Genomic DNA, 22,993 nt, shown 5'->3' with positions numbered 1-22,993 from the left:
TAATTACGGTAATCATTCGCAGGAAATTTAAAATCCTGTGGTAGCAGACATGTTTGTTCCTGGCAGGGCACCAGTCAGTACGAAACTCTATGGAAAGATGTCTAGCCATGAGCTTCTAATGGTTCCGGCAAAGAACGACCATTGACCTGACTCTAGAGGTGTCTTTAAACAATGTGATTATAATAGGCAGAAATGGTTTCTATATCACGGTGTAGTGTGAACGACCCCTTTCTAGGGTTACATAAACTACTATGTTTCCGGAAGCGAAACGGTACATGAGGCTGGCGCTCTAGCATTTTGAAAAGCGTATCCATAACAAAGATGGCGCCGCCCGGCTAGTGATGTCGCTTCCGCCTATGTTATGTAAGGATAGGGTGCTACAGCTGATTGCTGGAATGCTGCGGCTTGTGTGTCGGCGTTATTTGATTCGGGGCTCTACAGCCGGGGTAAAAGCGGTGACGGGCAGGTTTTTCACCTCGGAACCCAGCCGGTCCGAGCAAGCCCCGTGCGCTTGGCCCCAGGAAAAGATAGACCGCTTCGGGGGAGTTACGGTCCGGCTGCGGCCTCATCATGATCTGGACGAAGCCGGCTTCAAGAGCTGGCTACATGGCAAGTGCAGCATGCCGCACAGTGACACGGGCCGCCCGGCCAGTGCCGGCTAACAGTGACCGTGTGCAGCATGCCCTTAACCAAATATTACCCCCAGCATTACTAAATGACCCATAGATATAACGTGATCCTTTCGGTAAAGGGCGAGTTGGGATTTGCAGTGCTGTTATTGTTCATTATGGGGGGGCTGGACCCTGTATAATGCACAGCTGGCTGATAACCATACATAAGACAGACCCAGCTCACTATGAGGCATGCTGGACAAACCCAGTGATCTGATGACCTTAGATGGCCCTGTATAACACAATCTTCTCTATGCGTTATACAGAGACAAGTTGGCTCTTTTTTGCCGGATAAACTTGCCGGACTTTGCCCTTGATATTTTTAACTCTCTAATATCGCTAAACATTTTCTGCCCCCCCTGTAAATTCTCTCTGTATTTGATAAATCCTATTTCTTGATGGAGGCATGTGTGGTTCTAGAATGGCAGTATTGGTGCATTTGGAAGATCCAGCTCAGCATTGGAGACTAACCTGGCTGATTAAACTGCTTGTCGTGCGGTGAAACTTGGTCAACTAGGTAGATAGCAAATGCGTTTGGGTCTACAGTAGCATTCTTTGTAGCGGGCAATTCATTTATCAGTGGTGTCCAAAACTTTATCGTGGATATTTTCCCTGTTAATATCTGTTCATTTGGGCCACTTTTGTCTCTAGCAGGAAAGTGAAATCATTTGCGAGCATGTGTTAGGCGGCCGTCAGGCCACCAGGCACCCCGTGATGAGTGGCACCCAGGGCGTACTGTCCCCCTTTGGGTACACTACTGTGTAATATGCATATACCAAACCATCCGAGTGTAGTAGCTTCCAGATGTAGAGGACATTCCCGAATAACATGGTGGATATTGGCAGAACGAACCGCCGCATGCAATACATTAAGCACACAGACTACTCCAGACCAATCCAAAATGTTTCCAGATGCTTATTTCGTTGTGCTGAGTTATTTACACCCGTGTAGAATAATGTGTTTTTTTGGTTTTTTTTTTGTTCCCCCGCTCGTTCTAGAATCTATTAAAGCATGGAGGGAAGATGGCAGAATTGCAGTATGGCTGCACGTTCCGATCATTCTTAGCAAGCTGATAACCTCCGCTGCCTCCGAGGGGTTTACTTTTCATCATGCAGAACGTGACACATCTACTCTTACGCTCTGGTTAAAGGATGGGCCAAGCAAACTGCCTGGATACGCAACACACCAAGTTGGGGTGGCAGGTAACTTCAGAGATTATTGTATGTATGACTATGGGGCTTGGGAAAAGGTTTCCTGAAAGCTGCAACCCTTCTGCTGCAGATGCTCCTCTTTCCTGCTCAATTGTTTATTGCCACTGATTGGCTCATTGAAGCAAACAATTAGTGGCAGGAAATACTCCATTAAACTGAATCTCCCCTCCATGAGTTTCTAAAAGCAATGGCATCTATATTGAAAAGGGACCATACTGCTATCATATGCATTAAAATGCATATGGTGGCTGAAGCGTCCCTTTACAAAGGGGCCAGCAGATCTTCCTGTTTGTGGTCTCTGCAGGTCTGAGAGAAGCAGGACACTTGTAAATTATAGCATCCGGAACTGGAGAGAACATGAATGAGAAGGAGAGGTTAGCACAGGAGGGCCAGGACAGGAGCCCACTTTTTGGTGTCTACATGTACAGATATGAGTGTCTTTCTCCCTGCTTTAATACTGAGCAATAATGACACGGGCTGGTTCTTGCATCTCGCTGTACGGACACCTTCTGCGATGGTTACTGCCGATAACCAGCAGAGGGCAGCAAGAGGGAAAAAACTGATCAATAGACATGTTAGAACATGTTTTTATTCATCATAGAACAAACGCAAGATTTGTGTCATCCTATTAAAGCGAAACCGCATTGTAATTTGTTTAGCTATGGATCTGTTGAAAATGTTCATGGAATTGTTTGGATTTTAGCTAAATATAACTGAAGAGGAATTGACGCATGTAAACGAAATTGTACTGCTTTGATTTAGAAAGCAAGTGGGTTGAGGCAGAAGTGTCTCGATGCTATGTAGCATCTCTACCACGTTAATGGAAAAGATCAGAAGCTGTTTAAAAGATTTTAAGGATATTCCCAGTAGTCTCATAAATTACCTGTTTCGTTTCTGTTGCCACTCTTCTTGAGCGTCGTATCCATAGTTCTTTCTATGTGACCAGGTGGTGTCTATCCTTTTGAGCCAAACATTTTATGGGGACAAATATCATGGCCGCCCCTGGCTATCTTCCACAGGTATCCCTGTCGCGTGTTTGGTTTCTTTTAGTTCTCTCCTAGTTCCTGCCTATTAACCCCTGATATTAGCAAAGCTAAAACTAAAGGTGAAGGTAACCGCTTCTTATGTGCAAAGTCCGTGCTTCCAGTCAATAGGTCACATTGCATTCCTTGCCAGAAAGGCATATTTGACTCTATAAACATTTTTGTCATCAGCCCTTGGTGAACATTTTCACCTCTGTTCCTAGACCTTCTACCCAGTGGTCTTCAGCTAAGCAGTGTTTTTCCTGAATCTATCCATTTCTCACTAAGCAATATCTAAAACCTTGACCTGTTTCTTCACCAGCTGGACTACTGTACCAATCTAACTGGACTCTACCCCATCAAATCAATAATGCATCCAAACAATGTTTTATTCTGTTGCTTGGCTTATCTACTTTTGCTAAGTGTTCTGCAGATTAGTTGGCTGCTCTCTGATCTTGTCTTTTAACGTTTAATGCCAGTCTTCAATGATCGTGAATCCACCTCACTTACTCTACTCATCATGAAGTGCTTTCTTCCCGTTAACTGAGCTTCAGATATTCTCTGAGAATCCAGAGAACTACAGACAATGATTAGTTGCTTGATGTAGGAATTAATGATCCAAATAGTTTCACACTGTCTAACAAGCACTGGAAATAATATTGTAAATTAAATATAATTTAAAAAAAATAGCAGTGTCACTATTTTATCACCTCTACATAAACCACTCCAGGGCCACAGGCATATAACAATTTATTTATAAAATGTAACCCAATTCTGTAGCATGGTATAATAAGGCTATCATGCACATCTATGATATATTGAAATATGGACCATGCAGAGAACTTTGTCTTGCTTTACCAAATGTATCTGCACCAATTGTTTTTCAGGAGCTGTTCTAGACGAGGACACTGGCAAAGTATTGGTAGTGCAGGATAGAAATAAGGTAAGAAAAATGAGATTAATATTGGTTAAGTATGTTATGTGTAGTATAATAACATGTTGCATGATGCCGCACTTTAAAAGATCAATTTGCTCCAACACAGCTGCATTTGCTGATAAAACGTCCATCTGAACACAAGAGAGGAGCCTGATGTCCAAATAATTTGGGATTAATCTAGTCACTGTGTGTACTACCGTTGATACGACATTACTGTAGTCCAAACTGGCACCATGAGATGGAATTCCTTCCCAGCTGCTAGTATAAATTACGTTGTTTGAAAAGAGTGCTCTTAATTTTACCATTCATAATTATCAGTCTGATCTTGGACACACAATAGATCGGCCGTGTTTTGCATTGTATACAATGTAGCTCCAGGCATATGTTCCTGTTTAGTACAGTGCTGTGATTAATTCTCTCATTAACTTTGTAAACTATAATTGGATTTTGAACCGAGCGTCTTATTTCTAAGAAGCGCATGGTAATTGAGAATCATGGGTGTTTACAAAGCTTGCAGAATCTTATATCGTTTAGAACTGTTGCACGCATGGCTTTTGATTCACACCACATTGACAGTTGCTGCATCTTCCTTTAAACTAATAAATGCGGTTTATGGTCGCAACACCAGTTGTTAATAAGATCCAGAAATTCCCTGTGAGCCATATAACTGTGTTTATGCTGGCCCCTGTTATACATCTAAAAATGTACACATTGGATACAAAATGTTCAGTTTTTCACAGAATTATGCTAATCTTTAATGTAACTATAACGGTATTAATGGTAAGCATGTCAATTACTAAAATGTTTTACTTAATGCTTCTGTAAGAGCTGGCTAGGCACTCTGGTTTCCTCGCTGGAGGACCCGCTCTGTTGAGTGGAAGACATGTTACACTAATGAATGCCATGAATGGAGGCCCCGGGCAGTGAGGTCCAGGGTTAGGCTGTCATGCAGAAAGAATCATTGTGTTTGTGCTCGCTGGTCTGTACAGATCCTCTAATCGGCCCCCAAACCTTTTTCTGGCAACTACTCTCGGTGATGCACCAAACTTGGCTGTAGTAAAAAAGAACTCATTTTTTATGTTCGAAACAAAATATTAAGTGTCTTGGAGAAAATTATGCATATGAGGAAAAGCTAAAGTTTAGTAAAAGGGGGGGGCGTGTCCAGCCGCCAAGGAAGATGGACGTCTGAGCTCTGTGCTCCGCTGCCCCCCGCACTTTCATCTGCTGTCATCCGGCTGCCAGACACGATGGGGCGAAATAAAAAAAGCTCCCGCCGAACCCCCAACCCCGAGCGGTCGCACCAGAGAAGCCGCTAACTCCCTTCGGGAGTATTTCAGGACGCCTGCGGACTTGGCCTCGCAGGCCTTGGCGGACCACGCGGCGGACTCGCCGGCCAGCTCATCCTCCCTGGAGGAGGCGACGTCCGTTCCTGCTCCCGCGCTGCCTCACCACTCACCTGAGGTGCTCCGGCTGTTTTCCTCGGCGCTCGGACTTCTCCACCCTCATCGCGGAGCTCCGGCAGGTGGTCCGGGACGAAGTGGCGACCCTCCGTACTGACCTCTCCTCACTGGAGCACAGGGTGACGGTCCTGGAGGAGGCCTCGGCCTCGCAGCAACAGGTAGGCCAGGCCGTGACTCGGTCTGCTGAACACCACCTGCGCTGCCTCCGTGCTGTGAGGAGGCGGCTGGAGGACCTGGACAACAGGGGACGCAGGCAAAATATTAGAGTCCGGGGTGTTCCTGAATCTGAGGCCTCTGAAGACCTGCTGGCCCTTCTCACTACCCTGTTCTCCGGCCTCCTGGGCAGGGCTGTGGACGCCTCGGCGGTGGTAGACAGGGTGCATCGTGCCCTGAGGCCCCGTGTTGACCCATCTAGTCCTCCCAGGGACATTATCTGTCACCTGACGGACTTCCGCCTCAAAGAGGCCATAATGTCCCGCGCGCGGGAAGTGCGCACGTGGCCGCTTAATGGCGCGGTTGTCACCCTGTTCCATGACCTCTCTGACCTCACCCTGCAGGCCCGTCGCGCCCTGAGGCCCCTGACCCTGGAGCTTCAGCGCCTTCACATCCCCTATCGCTGGGGTCACCCGTTTGCGCTCCTGATCCGGCACAACAACACGTCGCTGACGCTGCGGCACCACCACGAACTTCCCCGCTTGCTGAGTGCCCTGGGCCTCCCTGCCTTGACCGTGGCCGACTGGGCTCTGTCTGGCCTTGACGCAGACGACGGGCCGGCGAGGCAGCCACTCTCTCGGCGCACCAGGCGTGGATTGCCTGAGCAGCCTACCCGGCGCGAACCACCAGCACCACAACCTTTCTCGCGCCATCTGGAGATTGAGGAATGATCACCCTCTGCACCCCTGTTGACCACCACCCTCGATGCTCACTCCGCCACTATACGGAATTGTGACTATTATTTCTTTTTTTATTTATTTTTTTTTTATTTATTTTTTTTATTTTTTTTCTCTTATATTTTATCACCCCTGTGGGGCTTCACTCCTCGCCGTATTCCTCCATGGACGTCTGCAGGTTTGATTCTGTATCTACATGTCCCTATGCCTGTATATTGTTCGCCTTATCTATTGCAATGTTTATGCACCATATTCGCTCTCTCTGGTCTCTTACTCCATTGCTGCCCACTTTCCTATGGGTAAGTAGGTCCGTACTTTGTTCGCCTTATCTTTTGCAATGTCTCTGCAGCCCATTCGCCCTCCCCGGTGCTTCTGTCCTGGGTTGCATGGGTGCTCACTTTGCCTTTGTTGCGCTTCCAGGGGCTACCTGCTCCTCTCTGCTTTGAACCTGCGGTACCGGGTGTATATATATGTTCCCTACCATACATTTGTTCACGCGACGCCGCGGTACCTGGGCCCGGGGTTTGTTCTTAACAAATGTGTATAATGTCACCCTTTTTTTTATTTTTTATTATATATATATATTTTGTGTCAATGGATCTATATATTGTTCGCCTTGTCTATTGCATTGTCTCTGTACTTCGTTCGCCCACAGGTTGCTTTGTGGCTACTTTTGCCTTTGTCGCGCGACCTGGGGTGGCCTACTCCCCACCGCTCTGTGTGTACGGCGCCGGGGGCCTCTGCCCTCTACCTATGTTTCATACCATACCTCTGTTCACGTGGCGACACGGCACCGGGGCCTGGGGCTTGTTTGTTTGTCTGTTTTGATTATTAATTTATTTTATTTTTTTTATTTTTATTTATTTATTTTTTCTTTTATCACCCCTGTGGGGCTCCACTCCTCGCCATATTCCTCCGTGGACGTCTGCAGGTTTATTTCTGTTTCTCTATGTCCCTATGCCTGTATATTGTTCGCCTTATCTATTGCAATGTTTATGCACTATAATCGCTCTCTCTGGTCTCTTACTCCATTGCTGCCAACTTTCCTATGGGTCAGTAGGTCCGTACTTTGCTCGCCTTATCTTTTGCAATGTCTCTGCAGCCCATTCGCCCTCCCCGGTGTTTCTGTCTTGGGTTGCATTGATGCGCACTTTGCCTTTGTTGCGCTTTCAGGGGCTACCTGCTCCTCCCCGCCTTGAACCTGCGGTACCGGGTGTATCTGCCCTTTATATATGTTTCCTACCATACATTTGTTCACGCGACGCCGCGGTGCCTGGGCCCGGGGTTTGTTCTTAACAAGTGTGTATAATGTCACTTCCTCTTTATATATATTTTGTGTCAATGGATCTATATGTCGTTCGCCTTGTCTGTTGCGTTGTCTTTGTACTCCGTTCGCCCACCGGTTGCATTGTGGCTACTTTTGCCTTTGATGCGCGACCTGGGGTGGCCTACTCCCCACCGCTCTGAGTGTACGGTGCCGGGGGCCTCTGCCCTCTATCTATGTTCCGTACCATACCTCCGTTCCCATGGCACCAGGGCCTGGGGCTTGTTTGTCCGTGTTGATTATTGTGTTGTTGTTTTTTTTTTTTGTTTTTTTTTTTTTGTTTCTTTTTCCGGGGCGGATATGTGTTGATGTACCTTTGTTGTTTGGGCTGGTGGTTGAGGCCTGTTGATGCCTCATGCCGTTCCTCCCTCTCCTTCGACCTAGTTTAGCTGGCTAGTTTGTGTTACTCTATTACTGTTTTTGCTGCGGGCGGCGGCGCGCAGTTGTTCTCGCTGTTCCTACCAATATATTTTTGATCTCTCATACCTTGTTCTATTTTTTCTGTTCTTCCTTGTTCGGTTGCCTCGGCTCCCTCACGCTCACGCCTTCGTTCTGCCATCGACCTCCCTGTCCGTTAGGGTCGTTTCGGGCAACCTAGTGTTGCCCTATTGGCTGGCGTGTCTAGTGCGTCTCGCGGTCTTTACTGACCGTTTTGTTCCCGGTCCTCGAACCCTTCAGGTTTCCCTTCCCTCGTACTCCTCCCCCTCCCCTCTGTCTGTCCCCCCCCCCCTTTTTTTTTTTTTTTTTTTTTTTTTATTTTATTTTTTTTTTTCTCTCTTTCCTCTTCTCTCTCCTCCACCCTTCCTCCCCTCGGGCATGTCGCCCCCACCACGCGCTTCCCCCCTCACCTTCCTGTCCCTTAACGCCCGTGGACTTAATATCCCTGAGAAGCGCTCTCACCTACTCCGGGATCTACGTCGCGACAGAGTGGACGTAGCGTTCCTTCAAGAGACCCACTTCCTCTCCGGCAGGTCCCCTAGGCTCTCAGATCGCTTCTACCCTACCGGCTATTTCAGCAGCAATCCCTCCACCAAAACTAGGGGCGTGGCTATTCTCCTCTCCAAATATCTTCCCTTCTCGGAGGTTGGCGTCTGTTCCGACCCCGAGGGGCGCTACCTTCTGTTAAAAGGGGTTATCGCCAATCAAAAATACACCTTCGCTAACCTATACCTCCCCAACAGACGACAACACGTTTTCCTCCGACAGGTGCTTGCTAAATTACGAGACTTTCAGGAGGGCGTCCTGGTCCTCGGCGGAGACTTTAACATCCCTCTACACCCTGCTCTGGACGCCTCTACGGGACTTTCCCATATCCCTCGACATGTACTGGGAAAGGTCTCTTCCTTGCTGACCTCCCACCGCCTGGTAGACTGTTGGCGTGCCTTCCACCCCACGACTAGAGACTACACTTTCTACTCGACGCCGCACGGCTCCTACTCTCGTATCGACTACTTTTTCCTCCCCTACCACTATACGGCTCTCGTCTGTCGTGCCCGCATCGGCATCACCACTTGGTCGGACCATGCCCCGGTGCTCCTATCGCTTGATTCACCTCTCGTTCGGCGCTCTTGAATCTCTGTTGTCTGATGATTCGGTGTGTGCCGATACAATTCAGGCTATCACCAGTTATTTTGACGAGAATCTCACGGGTGATGTCCCCAGCCTTACGGTGTGGGAGGCCCACAAGAGTGTGCTTCGGGGTCACTTTATCCGCATCTGCTCACAGCGCAAGAAACTCGACACGGAAAAGATAGCCTCTCTCTGCCTGCGCATTGCGGACGCGGAGAGGGCCCACAAGGACTCTCTCTCGGGGGACGACCTGCAGCTGCTTGTGTCGTTGCGGGGGGAACTGGCTTCGATCTTGAACGCCAGACACCAACGTGCCTACCAACGCTCCAGGGCGTTGTTCCATGAACATGGAGATAAGCCTGGGAAATATTTGGCGAGGGCCCTCCGGGCCTCTCGTACTCTGACCTACATCCCTAAAATCCGCTCCGACGCCGGCAGGGTGTGTCTTCTTCACTCTGATATCGCGGATGGTTTTGTCCAGTTCTTCACAAAACTGTATAACATCGTTCCTCCGTCAGGCCCCCACTCCACTGGAGACCGGGAATCGCAAATTGCGGACTATCTGCAACGCACGATCCGTGTGCGCATTTCTGCTGAAGACGCGGCCGGGCTAGACGCCCCTATTACCCTCCCGGAGTTACTTTTCGCCATCCGGTCGTCTCCGAGCGGGAAATGCCCCGGCCCTGATGGGTTTCCCCTTAAGTATTATTCGCCAACTGGGCCCGCGGTATGTTGAGGCCTTCAACTCTCTACTACGGGGTGGCCACATCCATGCCCACACCATATCCGCCTCTGTGACTCTTCTCCCCAAAGCCGGTAAGGATCCCGAGAACTGTGGCAGCTATCGGCCGATTTCCCTCCTTAATTCGGACCTCAAGCTTTTTGCCAAAATTCTAGCCACCCGACTCAACCCTTTAATGCCAAAACTTGTGCACCCTGACCAGACGGGGTTTGTTCCGGGCCGCGAGGCTAGGGACAGCACTATTCGTGCTGTGAACCTCCTTCAGTTGGCCAAGCGTTCCAACCTTCCCACTATCCTCCTTTCCACGGATGCCGAGAAGGCCTTTGATAGGGTCGACTGGACCTTCATGTTTGCTACTCTCCGGCGCATGGGCTTCGGCCCCGGCCTGCTGACTTGGATCCAGTCACTCTATGCATCTCCTACGGCTCGCCTCTGTATCAACGGATCCCTCTCGGACCCTTTTCCTATATCTAACGGCACGAGGCAGGGGTGCCCCCTGTCGCCCCTGCTGTTTGTGCTCTCCTTGGAACCCCTGCTCCAGGCCGTTCGTTTAAACCCGGACATTCATGGTCTGACGGCGGGGGGTCCAGCCACAAGGTCCTGGGCTATGCCGACGACCTTCTGTTCGCTATCACCCGGCCTCATCTTTTCTTGCCGGTCGTCCTGAAGGAGCTTTCCGATTACGGGAAACTTTCTAATTTTAAAATTAACATGTCTAAGTCGGAGATTCTCAATGTCAACTTACCCCCGGCGGACAGGGACTCCCTGGCTGCTTCCTTTCCTTTTAAGTGGTGCCCTTCCCAGCTGAGATATCTGGGTGTTTGGCTGACGGATGACTCCTCTCGCCTCTTTAGCCTTAACTTCCCTCCCCTCTTGTCATCGATTCGATCTGACCTGCTTAAGTGGTCGAGACTTAGGGTCTCCTGGTTGGGTAGGGTTAACACCATCAAAATGAATGTTATGCCTCGCCTCCTCTACCTGTTTCAAACCTTGCCGATTTCCATCCCACCCTCTTTCTTTTCCTCTGTCCGCTCCGCCTTTCTCAGTTTCTTGTGGGGCCCTCGATCGCGACGCATCAGTTTCGCTACGCTGATCCTCCCTAAGTCTAGGGGTGGCCTCGCCCTGCCCTGCCCGCGAACGTATTATCGCGCCTGTCATTTGCTGCGCATTGTGGAGTGGACCCGCTCTCCGGCCCATAAACAGTGGGTGGGAGTGGAGAGCGCGCTGCTGGGCCTCCCGATCTCCTCTCTCCCCTGGCTCGCTGTGGATACGGCGCGTCGTCTTGCCTCCCCTCACCCCTTCATGTGTGCTACGCTACGGGTCTGGCACTCCTTGCTCCGCACTACACGGCTTTCTTCTGTCCCTTCCCCACTCACCCCACTCAGAGATAACCCCGACTTTCCGCCTGGGCTGGGACTCAATCTTTTCCCTGCAGCGACTCCGGAGGGTGTCCCGAGATTACGATCTTTTGTGACCCCTGCGGGGCTTAAGCCCTTGGATCACCTTGTCGGCCAGGGGACGACCTCCCTGATGGTTAGGCTTCGCTACCTGCAACTGCAAAACTTTTACCGCTCTTTGGCTCGGAAACATAACGTGCTGCGTGACCTCTCCCCTTTTGAGTCCCTGTGTGTGATGGATGCCCCTCTATCCCACGGTATCTCCAAACTTTACAGCCTCCTCCTGTCCGCCTTGACCCCCTCACCCCCTGCGTTCATGGGGAGGTGGGAGACGGCGCTGCAGGTCGTCCTTACTGAGGAACAGTGGAGCAAGATGTGCATCTTCGCACATCGCTGCTCTCTCAGCGCTAAAGACCAGGAGATGTCTTATAAACTGCTAGCCCACTGGTACCGCCCGCCTTCGGTGTTGTCTCGCTACCGGCCTGGGTCGACAGACGAGTGCTGGAGGTGCGGGGAGTCCCCGGGCTCTCTCCTTCACCTCTGGTGGAACTGCCCTCGTATCGCTCCCTTCTGGTCCGCCGTGCACGATTGTGCTCAGTCCCTCACTGACAGGGTCCTCCCCTTCACCCCGGAGTTCTACCTTCTACAACATATGACGTTCTCCTTCTCCTGGTACAAACGGACGGTTGTTAGGCACCTGATCACGGCCGCTAAGGCCCTCATACCTCTCCACTGGGGTGACCCCTCCCCTCCCTCTTTTAGGGAGTGGTTCCTCCGGGTGGACAATAAGCGCTCATTGGAGGAATTGGCCCTGTCGGCTTCGAATGCGGTTGAGAGATACCAACGCACCTGGTACCACTGGCTGGCATGTGCCTCTGGTCCCCTCGCCCGTTCCTTACTGTCCCAGGCGCCTGCGGACTTACCTACAGCCCTTATATCTTGACCCCTTGCCCGACGATATTGTAGCGCTCTGGTCCACATCCCCAGTCCTGGCCCCTCCTCTAACCCCCCCTTTTTTTTTTTTTTTTTTTTTTCCTTCTCGTTCTTTCTCTTTTTTCGCTTCTCCCCCCCTTTTTGTTTCTCCCTTTTTTTTCCCTTCCCCCGTGGCCTGCCTTCCTTCGCATGCCGCTCTTGACTCTACCCGCTCGACCCCCGTTCTCTCCTCTGCGGTTATATGGGCCGTATGCCCGTGCAAGGATCCCCCTTGACAGGCTGCTCCATCCCTGGCGCCTCTACGCTGGTGGTTGCGCTCATTTAGCACTTAAGGCCACTAAGGCCATTCAGAGCTGAAGTCAGCAACCTTTGAGGCTCCTCACTCCCTCTCTTAGGTGTGCTATTTAAGACATGTGTCTGTCAGGGGTCTTCTGATGATATCTTGTCGCTAGGCGGGTAATTTGTCGGGGGGCGGATTGTCGGGATGCCATTGTTCTGATGTGTACCAACTTGGATGTCACGGTTTGTTTGCTCCCCTACCCTTTCTTTTCTGTATCCCACATATTTTGAAAATTTTGAAAATCTCAATAAACATTGATTTACCCTAAAGTTTAGTAAAAGGGGAGCACACTCCCAAATTTAAAGAAATGTATAGTGGATACAAAATTTTGTTAGTTTCAAGGGGTATTTTAGTGCTCAAGGGGTGTTAAGTTGCACGATATGACCCGTTCTTGTGTATGCTCCTGCTCAGTAGCGCTCCCATTCTAGTCAAAGGGAGTAGCAACAACCCAAGTATGTTATCTGAAACTTGTATATGATGATGAAATATGTATGATTTTAAAAGGAGTGCTTCTGTGCACGTGTAGGAGGTATGATTCCTGCTCGCTAAATAAACTGGGTACATTACAGCCAGCCATGTGTGTGTGTAAGCGGTTCATTACTGGAGATGGATCGGTGGCTTAGCAGAAAGCTCTACAATGGTCATGCTACAAAAAGCATAAGGCAGCGAAAGGGTCACAGCTGCAATGTTGCGCTTACAATTATTGGTTGTGTTAAAGCATAAAACATCTTTTTTTGAGTGTGTGTGTATAAAATAATGGTACCGGATGCTAAAGCATCAAGCTGTTAAGTAGAGAGGCAACAGTGGAAGGATAAAAACGAAGAGGCCGTTGTCTGAATTCAGCATACACATTTAATATCCAGACAAACTACTGAAATCAGTGCACTATGGAACAGTACTACGCGTCAGAATCTGTTCAGCTGGTTAAATATATTACAAAACACAAGTAAATATTTGCGTGATTAAATAAACGCATATACAAGGCAGGGTTATTCTTTCACATAGCAGCTTCCTCAGGTTCCCTACATGATTTACTAGATCGCTAGCAGCATAGTTACAGAACACACTGGAACACATACATTTCTTCTAATCGGCACAGTAACATTAAAAAATAAATATATTTGGTTTTGAAGTACCCCCTTCTGACACCAAAAAGGAGACGGATTAGGATTAAAGAGAGCACCGTGACTTGTTGACTCTTCAATACTGGAGGAAATCGCATTTTAAGGAGCGTTTCTTCTCCCTTTACTGTTCCTTTTAGATTGGCTGCTTTTGGTGGCTTTTGCAAAGCTTCTAAATCCTTTTAGTATATAAAGCTGAAAGCAACAATGCAATTCTATCTCATACCAGGACTCTGCAAATATGTTAGAGACAAGAAACACGAGGTTCAAACGGATCAAAATAATTTACCCAAGCTGCTGTTGGAAAATATATATTCTTATAAAGAGGTTTTCTTTTCATGCGACTGTTTTGCCTGAATTGTATATTGATTAGCCATTTTGACTTCGAAGGTGGAGTATTCTGTAATGTGAAATCAGTCATATAGTTTCAATAGAAATCTGCTTCAACCCTTTAAAAAAAATATTTATAAAGTACATATTACATGATGAGACGTCTGTCGAGAAAAGGTCTCCTTCCTTGCAAAAATTAAGTGACAAATACTCTCTATCTACAGACTTTGAACACATGGAAGTTTCCCGGAGGACTCTCTGATCCTGGTGAAGATATTGGTTGGTATTCAAATCAATTCACAATTCAGCTTCCTTGGTAAAATTGTTATGCTAGAAAGTACTGCCCCCCCGGTCCTTACATTTTCAAAATAAATCCAGAAATGACTTATTAATGTGGTTATCTTATATTTCTCTATTGTGTAAATAAAAGTGCCAGATTTGTTGATCCGCGATTACTACATGCGGGGAGAATTTTCCTCGACCTCCACTCAAAACATTTCATCTTACTCAAATATAACAAGGCTTTAAGGTTTGTTTTTTTTTGGGTTTTTTTTCTTAAGAATTATTTTTTCCATAAGATTTGTTACAGTATTGGTTCACCCAAGTTGTCCATCAATCAAAAAAAGTGTGGCTTTTTTCTAATAAACAAATGCTCACCAAACCCGTACAATGGATGCAGCAAATACTTTGGACAAAACTCATGGGGATATAATTTTTTTTTCCAATTCCACCAAACCCTCTACTGCAGGAAAGTGTTGCAAAACAGTGCTTACCACTGCTTCAACAAAGCATTGTCACTGGGTAGACTATTTGGAGGTCTCCCTCTTATGGGGAGTGGCTTTGAAAGTGGGCATAGCTAGTCTTAAGTAGGTGTGGTGTAAGAGGGAAGTGGGTGTGACCAATAGCTGCTGCCCTGCCCGGAGTAAAAGAAAAGTGACCTGGAGATCCAGGACACAGCTCTTCACCCAGAGACCCCGTGTCAAACCAGGAGGACTGCTAGGTTTAATCACGGTGTCTTGGTGGGTTTTTTTTTTCTCATGTGATGACATACAGTGTAAGAGTCGATGAGGTATAATACCTGTGTAAAAAATTACTGGAAGTAAGGAAGATCTTTTGTATGCTTAAAAAAAAAAAATGGAAACGAGAACTATCATAAGATAAATAGAGCCAAAATTACATGGGTATTTAGTTATAGTGCACCACAAAAGGCCAAAAGGGTTCTTTACAGTAAGAATGTGGAATTTACAATCTACGGGTGTCCCATCAAATGCAAGAGATGCCTATGGGCTAGATTTTTTAGCAAAAAAAGGAATATACAGGCATATAACTGGCTATAAGGGTGTGATTATATCTTGCTGATCCGGTGAGAGATCAGATTGCCGTTTTGTCAAGAAGGAATGTTTCCCCTTTTCGCGCGAATTGGAAATAATTTCAATGTGGGTTTTTGTCTTCGGGATCAACAGTGAACTTGATGTGCTTAGAGTGAGTTTACCTCAAAAACGATTAATGGTAACTTGCTGATTAATGGTAATTAGCTGAAGATGGATTCATGAATGGATAACTTAAGTAGTCATCTGTGGAGCATTACATTTCATATGTTCTTGTTTCCCTTCTCATTGCAGGTGTTACTGCAGTTCGGGAAGTGTTTGAAGAAACAGGCATCACATCACAATTTAAATCCCTCTTGAGCATAAGACAACAACACAATCACCCAGGAGCCTTTGGGAAGTCCGACATGTATATTATTTGTCGCCTAAAGCCTCTGTCATACCAGATAAATTTCTGCCCCCAGGAGTGCCTAAAGTGTGAGTGGATGGACCTCCAAGAACTGGCATACTGTAGCGATACAACCCCCATCACCAGCAGGATTGCTAAACTGCTGCTCTATGGCTATAAGGAAGGTTTCCATAACGTCGACCTAGCTATGAGGACACTTCCAGCTGTTTACTCAGGGCTTTTCTATTCTCTCTACCATAAGGAACTGCCGGAGGCCTATGAAAGCAAGCCGGGCCTCTAAGAAGCTTCACATTTTAATTCTTTATTAACCAAGGCATTGTAATGTCATTTTATACCAACATGGTGCTTAGATAAGATCTGGAACGCTGTATCTGTGAGCAGCTCTCATATATATACTAGTTAAATACCTCATGGGGGGTCTTGTTGGTCTTCAAGGAAAATATTCATTTTAAATATATATTGATTTGATGTCCTCATGAGATTAGAAAGACTCTTCTATACAAGAATGAAGTGTTTTCCCCAGTATGATACAGATGCACAAATATATATATTTATATAAATTCATTAAAAAAAGTAAATGACTTTTTTTCCCTTTTTTTTTTTTTACAAATAATTATACGATTATACTTAAAGGGCATGTACAAACGCACTAACTTTCTAGCTCAATTTTAATGCTATCGGAAATGCATTTATATTCTTCTCTTTAATATTAAACCAAGTGTTTTGTACAAAATGTTGGAAGTGTCCACAAGATCAGCTCTTTGCTGTCATTGGAAGGAACAGAATAGCTTTCTGCCCGGGTCCCGTCTTGCTTCCGTTTTTGTACTGCCCGGTTCGCTTCAGTGCCACGTACCAGTCGCTGTATTTCCGTGAACGGTAAGTATTGTAGTTGTTCGCTTCCAGACGTTCAAAAAAGAAACACTCCTCGGTTATGCATCTCTGAAAGAAAAGGAGGGGGGGGGGGAGTGTTTCAATTATGATGATACGACTGCGAGATCTCAATTCACATTTCCAACGTGAACATAGAAGACAATCTTTGGGGGAGATCGAGGGCATATAATCATTATGTGTATCAAAACTCAAGCAAAGAAAATGACTTTAAAATGTTTCTTTCCTCTGGTTTTAAGACTAAGCTGCAGTGTAAATTAATACCTTTTTAAATAATAGGTTCTTTGTTTTCTACACCTCTGGTTAGGATCGAGCATCTCATTTAGGGTTTGTAGGACATTTACCTCTGTTAAAACCCAAGTGTTAATGATGATCTGTGATCCAGTCTTTCCTGGTGGCTGATAACGTAATTAGGGCAAAGTATACTTTCTAAAACCAAAAGCCACACACACACCACGTAAACATTTCTTTTAACTTTTACATAAGCAAAATCAGAAATGATACGATTTTCCCTATCTTAGAAAAAGAGAACACTGATAAATATACTTCTAATGCGTCTCTGCCAGTAATTATCTCCGCATTAGCTCCGCAATGTGTTTACTTTGATAGTTAACTTTTAAATCTCTCCCAGAGTTGTGGTTTTACTTACAATTGTATACTAAACACTAGGGAGAAACGATTAGAGAACACGGATACGTTTTGGACTCCTTTGGTGCAGGTAATTAATTTGCAATAGATGCTCAAAATATTCCTTATTCATTAACTTATTTTGCACAGCAAAAAAAACGTTTTGGTGTGAGATTAATAAAACGTAATAAGAGTAAGTGATAAGCGGCTGAAAAACAGTTTATGTACCATTTGCATCATTTGGTTTTCTAGGGTCCAGCCCTGAACCTTAGTTTGTGACAAGCTGGCAATAGTGTCTGGTTCTGCTTTCAGCATTTGCATCCACTATTATTATTATATTATTTATTTATATAGCGCCAACAATGTACGCAGTGCTTAATACAATACATATATTCAAGGGCTGTGACAAGACGAGACGAACCGATACATTAGGTGCAGAGAGCCCTGCTCGCAAGTTTACAATCTTAAGGGAAACATGCTCTTTGTAATTATATATAATCTCACAGATGTTGGGGATGTTTTTCATGGATCTTCAGAAAGAAGGCCAACAGAAGAAAAGGCATTAAGAAAAAGAAATCAATTGGCTATGTTTGGATGAAAATAAAATAATGACATAGGAGAAATGTCCTGTTTTAGGGACCCCCATTTCTATCGCCTTTTTGTGGAAAAAATAAATACAAAGGTTTTAATTATTCCTTTAAACAGCCGATGCCTCTGCTTCAGAGATGTCATTTAATTCACTGTCACCCTTTGCCACTATCTAACTTTCTAGAAACTGTAATCAAATCCGCTTCCAGCTGCTAACAAGAACTGCAATCTATTTCTATAATACATTAATTTCAGACACTCTCCAGCCAACTAATGCAGTTTTCTACTCCTTTCCCTAAATGAAGATACGTTACTGAATGTTTCAATGAGTAACATGTATTTATTTTTTTATTTTGTAATTATTGTTCCCACATAGCTGTAATCACATTTCCAACCATTTTCTATGGTTTGTAGTTCTATAGCTTTGTTTTCACCATAAGTGCTTACAAAATGATAAATGTAGCGTTACAAATGTTGGCAGAGCTCTTGGTTTAGCCTCGGCTCCCCAGTCCTAAAATGGCTTACATATGAAGCAAGCATATATTAAGAAGGTTGAGTGGAAATTTATCTCACATGACTTTATTGCCGCAAAACAAGCAATGGCGAGAAGACGGAAAACAGTAGATGCTTCCCGTGTTCTAGAGGTTATGTCCATTTGAGAAGAAAACAGAGATGGAAGAGATGTCTCATAGATGTAATAATACAGTGTATGTCTACGATAAAATATGGACTGTTAACTGTAGGAGGACGGGGCGAAGATCTTCAGATGTATCGTAGATTGAAGTGTGATGTGGATGCTTTGGAATCAAATTTTGGAACTATATACATATGTTTTTTTTATTGTTTTATTATATGGGGGTTTTCAATATGTATAAGAAAAAGAATAAAACATGTAGCACAGGCAGACTAAAATGGCTCATCTCAGTTTGCTGGTTTATTGCCTTCTCAAAGGTTTAATTCATTACTTTGTTAAAATAAAAAGAAGAAGCTTTTAAAATGTAGATCTCTTATTAGAAGATAATATTTAACTTTAATTTTTTAATAATTTTTATTTCATTATTTTGTTTAATATCCAAGTAGTTTTCACTCAAAATTGCAAACCTTGATCCTCTTTGAGAATCCATTGCTATCCTCTTTGAGAATCAAAATGCTAGCTTAAATATTTGTATACAACGAGAAAAATATTTTTTCCACGGGACTTTCCCATAAAATTCATGGTACACAGTGAATAGGAAATCATAGCATTCCGTAGATGTCATAAAAGCCATTTGAAGTTCAACTGATAATGAGCATGACAGACCCACTCTGGGATTATTGTTCATCAGTTAAGGACAATGGAATGATAGACTGTTAATGCACCATGAATCTCATGCTGGTGTCTCGAGTGTTCCTTAGCTGCCAATACTGTTATTTTCCACATTACTTAATTTCATATAAATCCTACGTTCAGACATGTATACAATACTGTGCAAAAGTTTTAGGTGTGAAAAAATGCTGTAATGTAAGAATGATTAAAAACAAAATAGACAAAACTAGAAAAATAACAAAATGCAAAAGTGAGTGAACAGAAGAAAAATGTAAATCAATTTGATATTTGTGAAACTACCCCTTGTGCTTCTTCAAAAGAGCTTGGACAGAACATCTGGAAACCCCTGTTTGCCTTGCAAATGCGGTATAACTACCCTGTGTCTTGTTGCTGTGCTCAGTCCTGAAATGGTGTATGACTTTTTGGTGTTTCTGTTTCAGTTATTGATTGTGTTTCAACCTACATATTAAACTGATGATTATTAGCACCTATATGGTATAAATATGCCTACAAAACCCCTGACTTTGTGTGAGTGTACCTAGAAGAAATAATGTTATTTTGAAGGAAAGGGGTGGTCACACCAAACTGATTTAGATTTCTCTTCTGTTCACTCACTTTGTATTTTGTTAAATGATAAAAATAAACTATTAACACGTCTATTTTTTAAAGCATTCTTACAGCATTTTTTTCCACATCTGTCTAAAACTTTTGTACTGCACTGTATATGATAAATCCTCAAAGATTGTATATGCTCAAGGATCGATTCAGTAAAAATCCATCAAATCAAATCAAAATGCAAATTTAACCCATTCAGTCCCCTATGGACGTAACGGTACGTCCATAAAATACATCTCAAGAAACGCCTATGGTTGTACTGGTACGTCCTGGCCTTCTTAACACGGGATATCAGGCTGACAGCAGAAGCCAGCATCGGACATTCCCTTCCGGGTCGTGTCACTGCTGACGTCACCTGGAAGGTCTTAGAAGGACAGGATATCCCCTGCAGGGTCTGTCTAGACCCTGCTGAGATATCAGATCGCTCCGATGAGGCACTGATCACAGACACTGTGATCTTTAGGCAAGTCTATAGGGACTTGCATAGAGATCACAGTGTGATCGGTGCAGGGGGATTGCAGGGAGATGAGCGAGAAACCATGTCAAACAGAAATCAACACAAAAAAAAGTGTCAGTGATTTTTTTTAACAATAAAAACAAATCACTAAAATAATACAATAAATAATAATAAAAAATAAAGTGAGCTAAGTGATGTTATTGTGACATCACTGGCATTAATAACATGTTCAAGAGGACATCTAACTATACTGCACTGATAACTTTAATTTTAAAAAAATATATAAAAAAACAAGCAAATTTCTACTGCTAATACCTTTCCCTATACAACCAAGCATTCTGCTAGCATTTCCTGCTGCTCTATTGGATTGCCTAACTACCTTTAAATCCTCAGAAATAATTACCCCTAAATCCTCACATATTGAGGTTAGGACAGTATCAAATATTCTATACTCTGCCCTTGGAGATTTTTATGCCCTAGATGCATTACGGTTACAGGTTTTTTGTTATATAAAGAGGACAGTTTCCCTTTTCAAATAATTAGCGTGTGGGCTAATAAAAATTTCCATATTCCAGGTAACGGAAAACATTTGGCCAAAATCATCAGTCTGACTAGTATTACCGAAATATGGAAAACTCTATCACAAATCTCCCACCCATTCATATTTTTTCTGTCTGGACAAACATATCGCTAGCATGTGAACTTGTAAAGAAAACTGAAAGATGGTCAGAGAATATAAATGATTAATTTATTTCTGTACTCCCTATGTGCATGATTATTTCCATTTTCCTATATTTATATTATAATGTCCCCTAACGTCCTTACACAGATACCAGCTGATAAGGGGGCTACAACATTACTGTCGTGTCTCGGACTGAAGCATCTGAGTGCAATGTCTGGAAGTGGGGGGGCTTAACGAAGATGAAAAACAACTAAACATTTTTATTGGTCTATTTCAGATAAAGTCGCGTGTATCTAGAATATGATGGAGCCAAGCCGTAAACACAACATTAAAATCCTGAACCTTTCCTATGTCTCAATGGACCTTCCAACTATGGACGAGAGTATGTGCTTTATGTGGGATATGCATCTGTCTGATTGTGTTATGCTTAAGAATTAAATGCAACACTGGGAAATATTCTCTGAAAATGTCTTAGTACATTATGATTTTACAAGGTGTCAGCAAAAAGTTCTAACAGAGTGCCTAAAAATAACTATTAATTTCATTATACAAATATACAATGTACAATGTAAGGGTCCCCCAAGGTCAAAGGAAAATGGACAAATCTTTTTAACACTTGTAATAATCTGTATGTGAAGTTTAATGCATTGGGAAGTCCAAAAGGGACATCTAATCTTCCTAACATTTCCATGGAATCCCAAATTACCTAGCCTACTCTCATCAAAAATGTACAATGAAATCTGAAATCCAAGTTCAGTCTGATTTATCATTCCTGTGCATTGCGTCTCAATGATAAAACCGATTGAGTAGTTATATCTAGGAAAAAAATATTTTTTGGAAAGCTAACATCTGCTTGTGGTTTTCATGCCTCTTCCAAGCCAACATTTTCTGTAAAAGGATTTTAAGCTTTTCACATTTGTTGAGATACGTATTTCAATTTTAAATTCAAGTGGTGTTAGGCAGCGAGTGTCATAGGCTTAATACCCAGGGTGTAATGCACATCTGCAGCTATTATTTTATTTATGCAGACAATGGGTTATTGTGGTTAAGTGTGTCTGGTTTTAATATACAAAAGCACACTCATGGGTAACTACAAAAGGATGTGGTTGCTTTACCTAATCCTTGGCCATTTATAGTTATATTCAATTTGACTTGGTTATGTTTACAAGAACTAAATACAGTACTATCGTTCTTACAATACAAGCTAATTTGAAAGTATACAGTTGCAGGTAGACTTTGAACCCGATCTCCCCCAACACTAGTGGTTTTGTTACAAAATAGACTGTATAAATCCAAAGCACTGTTTTAATACTCCAGGGCCATTCCAAAAGATACTTTTTGAAGCATTAATAATCTATTCTGGCTTTGACCTCTCGATCCAGTAGCAATAAGTAGATGATCCACTTTCTACAAGATGCTTACCTTGTCCCTGAGGTGAGTTCTGTGGGCATCCTTTTGGTGTTCGTTGTTGTGTAGAGCTTCAGGTTGCGAACACACATCAACTTGGGACTGCTGCCCTACACACACTTCATTTATTCGTCAGCTGTGCTCCACTCTTATCACATGCATGTGTCCTAAACCAATAGTCTCAAGATAACACACTTATTGGGGAACACCCACCATTCTGCCCAATATTTTTTTTTAATAAAGCATTAAGATTAAATGTAAAGAGGTTTAACTAAGATTAATATGACAGTATATGCCATATGGAAACCATGTACAGAAAAGAACGGCCTTATTTTCAGTACCCATGGGGTGTCTGACTTTGTTGGGGGATAGCGCCTACCTGTTTGGTTCAAAGTCCAGCTGAGGAAGCTATTCCATGTAAGATACAACAGTCTGTGCATGTAAAGTCACTCATGGGAACTTTAGATACATGTTCCAGTACACTGCTTCACCTAACACCTATCTTCTAAGCCAACATTACTAGTTATCCTGACTTTATAAGTATGCCTCCAACAAAAAACAAGCCCCCCCCCCTTTAAGAGGATGGAAGATGATTTCAGAATTGTGGATCCTGTGCTGATGTGCAAAGTAATGCCAAAAACCTTTTTTTAAAGTCCCTACACAGTATGACCTGGGCTTACTCTGGATTCTTGTCATCTGTTATTTACTGTTTTAATGTACTTCCCTATCCTCAGTCCGT

The 22,993-nt window shown here is 44.2% G+C and overlaps 2 protein-coding genes across 2 annotated transcripts in view; one reads left to right on the top strand and one right to left on the bottom strand.

Annotated features, from left to right (window-relative positions):
* The first annotated feature begins 341 nt into the window (after positions 1-341).
* On the top strand, positions 342-15,964 carry LOC149289382 (nucleoside diphosphate-linked moiety X motif 6-like). Its single transcript, XM_089490750.1, has 5 exons — positions 342-609; positions 1,670-1,873; positions 3,792-3,847; positions 14,172-14,226; positions 15,570-15,964. Exons 1-5 carry the CDS (start codon positions 342-344, stop codon positions 15,962-15,964), a joined length of 978 nt encoding a protein of 325 aa, XP_089346876.1.
* A 473-nt stretch (positions 15,965-16,437) lies between these two features.
* Positions 16,438-22,993, bottom strand: part of LOC149289381 (fibroblast growth factor 2) — a 31,387-nt gene continuing 24,831 nt past the window's right edge. Inside the window, exon 3 of the mRNA XM_089490766.1 lies at positions 16,438-16,623. Within this exon, the coding sequence (XP_089346892.1) occupies positions 16,438-16,623 (186 nt within the window). The remainder of the gene's footprint in view (positions 16,624-22,993) is intronic.

The sequence above is a fragment of the Sceloporus occidentalis genome, unplaced genomic scaffold (genome assembly GCF_023333645.1).
Source record: "Sceloporus occidentalis isolate IW3139 unplaced genomic scaffold, rSceOcc1.0.p SCAF_46, whole genome shotgun sequence".
In the NCBI taxonomy this organism is placed as follows: Eukaryota; Metazoa; Chordata; class Lepidosauria; order Squamata; family Phrynosomatidae; genus Sceloporus; species Sceloporus occidentalis.
Note: the sequence above shows the minus strand (reverse complement) of the source record. Positions and strands in the feature narration are given on the sequence as shown.

Coding starts and splice junctions, on each gene's coding strand:
- LOC149289382 (XM_089490750.1), top strand. CDS start 342: ATGTCGCTTCCGCCTATGTTATGTAAGGATAGGGTGCTACAGCTGATT. Junction 610..1,669: donor CTTCAAGAGCTGGCTACATG/GCAAGTGCAGCA, acceptor CGCTCGTTCTAG/AATCTATTAAAGCATGGAGG. Junction 14,227..15,569: donor TGATCCTGGTGAAGATATTG/GTTGGTATTCAA, acceptor TTCTCATTGCAG/GTGTTACTGCAGTTCGGGAA.